Source organism: Lotus japonicus, chromosome 2 (assembly GCF_012489685.1).
Source record: "Lotus japonicus ecotype B-129 chromosome 2, LjGifu_v1.2".
Taxonomy (NCBI): domain Eukaryota; kingdom Viridiplantae; phylum Streptophyta; class Magnoliopsida; order Fabales; family Fabaceae; genus Lotus; species Lotus japonicus.
Genome location: NC_080042.1, coordinates 56,802,507 through 56,803,086, shown reverse-complemented (window position 1 = coordinate 56,803,086; position 580 = coordinate 56,802,507). Strand labels below are relative to the sequence as shown.

At 52.9% G+C, this 580-nt stretch overlaps 1 protein-coding gene across 1 annotated transcript; it reads left to right on the top strand.

The window, feature by feature from the left end:
• Positions 1-241: 241 nt before the first annotated feature.
• LOC130736691 (uncharacterized) lies at positions 242-580 on the top strand. Its single transcript, XM_057588489.1, has one exon. The coding sequence runs from the start codon at positions 242-244 to the stop codon at positions 578-580; it is 339 nt and encodes a 112-aa protein (XP_057444472.1).

The window sequence follows — 580 nt, the reverse complement described above, 5'->3', positions numbered from 1 at the left end:
TTTCGCTGCACCCCTACTCCGCTTGCTGGAAGGAGTGGACCGCCATGGCCCTGCTCGCGCACCTCAGTAGGTTAAGTGGCAGCCATCGTCACCTGGTTGGGTTGGTTTAAATGTGGATGGTAGCTCGAAAGGTAATCTGGGGATCGCTGGTTTCGGCGGGGTGCTGCGGGATGAGGGAGGTGGCTTCCTCCTAGGATTCGCAGGCTCTATTGGGCACTCTGAGATTCTTCAAGCTTAATTAATGGCTATCCTACAAGGTCTTCGCGCTTGTTGGGAGGAAGGATACCGTCAAGTCCAGGTCTTTTTTTACTCTGCACTTGCTGTTGACATACTGCAGGGGCCTGTACCTCAGTTCCATGTTTATGCTACTCTCGTCTCTTCTATTAAGACCATGATGCAACAGCCTTGGCTTATTGAGTTGCGTCACATCCTTCGGGAGGGTAACGCCTCGACGGATTTCATGGCAAAGCTTGGTGCTGATCTTCCTTCAGTGCAGCTTCAACTCTTCAATGCGCCTCCAGCGGGTCTGGCTTCCTTGCTTTTGGCGGACAACCTTGGGGTTCCTCACCTGAGGACTTAG